This window comes from Rhinichthys klamathensis, unplaced genomic scaffold (genome assembly GCF_029890125.1).
Source record: "Rhinichthys klamathensis goyatoka isolate OS25496 unplaced genomic scaffold, OSU_Roscu_1.1 h1tg000577l_1, whole genome shotgun sequence".
Taxonomy (NCBI): domain Eukaryota; kingdom Metazoa; phylum Chordata; class Actinopteri; order Cypriniformes; family Leuciscidae; genus Rhinichthys; species Rhinichthys klamathensis.
Genome location: NW_026607041.1, coordinates 115,262 through 117,500, shown reverse-complemented (window position 1 = coordinate 117,500; position 2,239 = coordinate 115,262). Strand labels below are relative to the sequence as shown.

The 2,239-nt window shown below is 41.4% G+C and overlaps 1 protein-coding gene across 1 annotated transcript in view; it reads left to right on the top strand.

Moving 5' to 3' along the window:
- The window catches only part of fgf2 (fibroblast growth factor 2), an 8,801-nt gene extending 7,584 nt beyond the window's left edge, over window positions 1-1,217 (top strand). The window contains exon 3 of the mRNA XM_056239979.1: window positions 867-1,217. Within this exon, the coding sequence (XP_056095954.1) occupies window positions 867-1,052 (186 nt within the window). The 3' untranslated portion in view covers window positions 1,053-1,217. The remainder of the gene's footprint in view (window positions 1-866) is intronic.
- Window positions 1,218-2,239: the final 1,022 nt, after the last annotated feature.

The following is a 2,239-nucleotide window of genomic DNA, read 5'->3' as shown; positions in this document are numbered from 1 at the left end:
CAGCTCGAACCAGTCTGGCCATTCTCCTCTGACCTCTGGCATCAACAAGGCATTTCCGCCCACAGAACTGCCGCTCACTGGATGTTTTTTCTTTTTCGGACCATTCTCTGTAAACCCTAGAGATGGTTGTGCGTGAAAATCCCAGTAGATTAGCAGTTTCTGAAATACTCAGACCAGCCCTTCTGGCACCAACAATCATGCCACGTTCAAAGTCACTCAAATCACCTTTCTTCCCCATACTGATGCTCGGTTTGAACTGCAGGAGATTGTCTTGACCATGTCTACATGCCTAAATGCACTGAGTTGCCGCCATGTGATTGGCTGCTTAGAAATTAAGTGTTAACGAGCAGTTGGACAGGTGTACCTAATAAAGTGGCCGGTGAGTGTATATGTCTATGTGGTGTTTTTAATACGCTTAAACCATGTGTAAGTTCATAAGTCGACAGCATTGCTGAGTATTTTCTGCTTAAAACTGCAGTGAACCAAAGACAGTCTCAAAAACACGGTTTGAAATCGCTGGTGTTTCTGACGTCACAAACGACCTTGTAACCAATCAGATCAACGTGTGATCGTCAACCAGTGGATCTCTGAGCTGAGTGAGTGAGTGGTCATTTGCATATTCATAGAACCGCGCATACTAAATGAGGCGAGGGTGTCGAGTTACGTTCAAGCTAAAAACGTTTAAATGTCATTCTGGTGATCAAAGATGAGTTTTAATGGATACAATTATTAACAACCGGGGGACTTTAAAACCTTTACCAATTGTTATGATGGTAATATATTATTGTAGTGAAAAATCCTAAAAAAGATGTCTCAATGTCTTAATGTTGTCTCCGTCTCTCTCTCTCTCTCTCTCTCTCTCTCAGAGAAGAACAACAGATGAATGCTATTTCCTGGAGCGCCTGGAATCGAACAACTACAACACGTACAGATCCCGGAAGTACCCGGACTGGTACGTGGCGTTGAAGAGGACGGGCCAGTATAAATCCGGCTCGAAGACCAGCCCGGGCCAGAAGGCCATTCTGTTTCTGCCCATGTCAGCCAAGTGCTGATCAACCCCAAACCAGACTGACGCGCTCCTCACCGACCCGACACCGAGATGACGAGCGGATCCAGAAGGTTAACGGTCAACCGGATCGCTAGAACGGAAGATTTTTCACCGCCAAGATCCGTGTGTTGAAAACGCGCTTCCCTTTAGCATTTAAATCTATGAAGCGTTTCCATGGAGAGCATTACAGGGTTTATTTGTTCGTGGAGATACAGTCAAACCAAAAATTATTCAGACACCAGATATTTTCACTAGTGTGATCAGGACACTATAGTTCATTTAGTGAGAAGAGCAAAATAAAATAAACAGTGACACATTATAACCAATAATTCTTCATACCAGTAAAATGTATACAAATTTGGGAGCAAAAATGATTCCTCCACTTTGAGCTGATGATGTTTTGCTGAAGTGTGTTTTCTGTAATTGCTAATGCTCTTTTTACACACACACTGAACAACATGAAGCATTGCTTGGTCACTGGTTGAGCTAAACTGGTATTATCTAATTGTGTAGTTAAATTTAACAGCTGACAGATATTCAACATAATTCATGTGTGAGAGTCTAACAGAAGGACGGACAAAACCAGTCAAAGAGTTCTTGTCATATTTTATTATCATTTTCTAAACTATAGCGAATAAACTGTGATAATGTGAGAAATGTTGAAGGAGTCTGAATACATTTAGGTTTGACTGTATATCAGCGATATCCTCAGAAGAGACTCTCTCGTCCGAATCCCACCGAGACGATCTCAGATCCAACTTTCCACAGGCATCATTGTTCCACTCGCTCCCGCAGATGGTTTGGTTGGAAGAGTTCTCGATCTGCATTTCCAGTGGGATTTTTTGTCTGCATCTTCTTGCAGGAATGTCAGTACGGCCACAAAATGTGAGTTTATTTAATGCTGCTCCGTAGAGGTTTTCTCTTAACGCTAAATATATTTCTATACTGTATTTTTAAAAGGGTTTTGCAAAGACAAAGTTCTGCTTTGATGAAGGGAAGTACACAGTGAATGTTTTTTCATACAACTTTATTCTTTTTTCCATATATCATATTGTCCGAGAAAATAAGCTTTTCTTGAGTTTAGTTACACAAGTGTTGATTGTTGCTGCGAGTAACAGTGAGAGTTACAGTAACGTTTATAGGTAACACTTTACTTGAAGGGGTGTGCATAAGACTGACATGACACCTTCA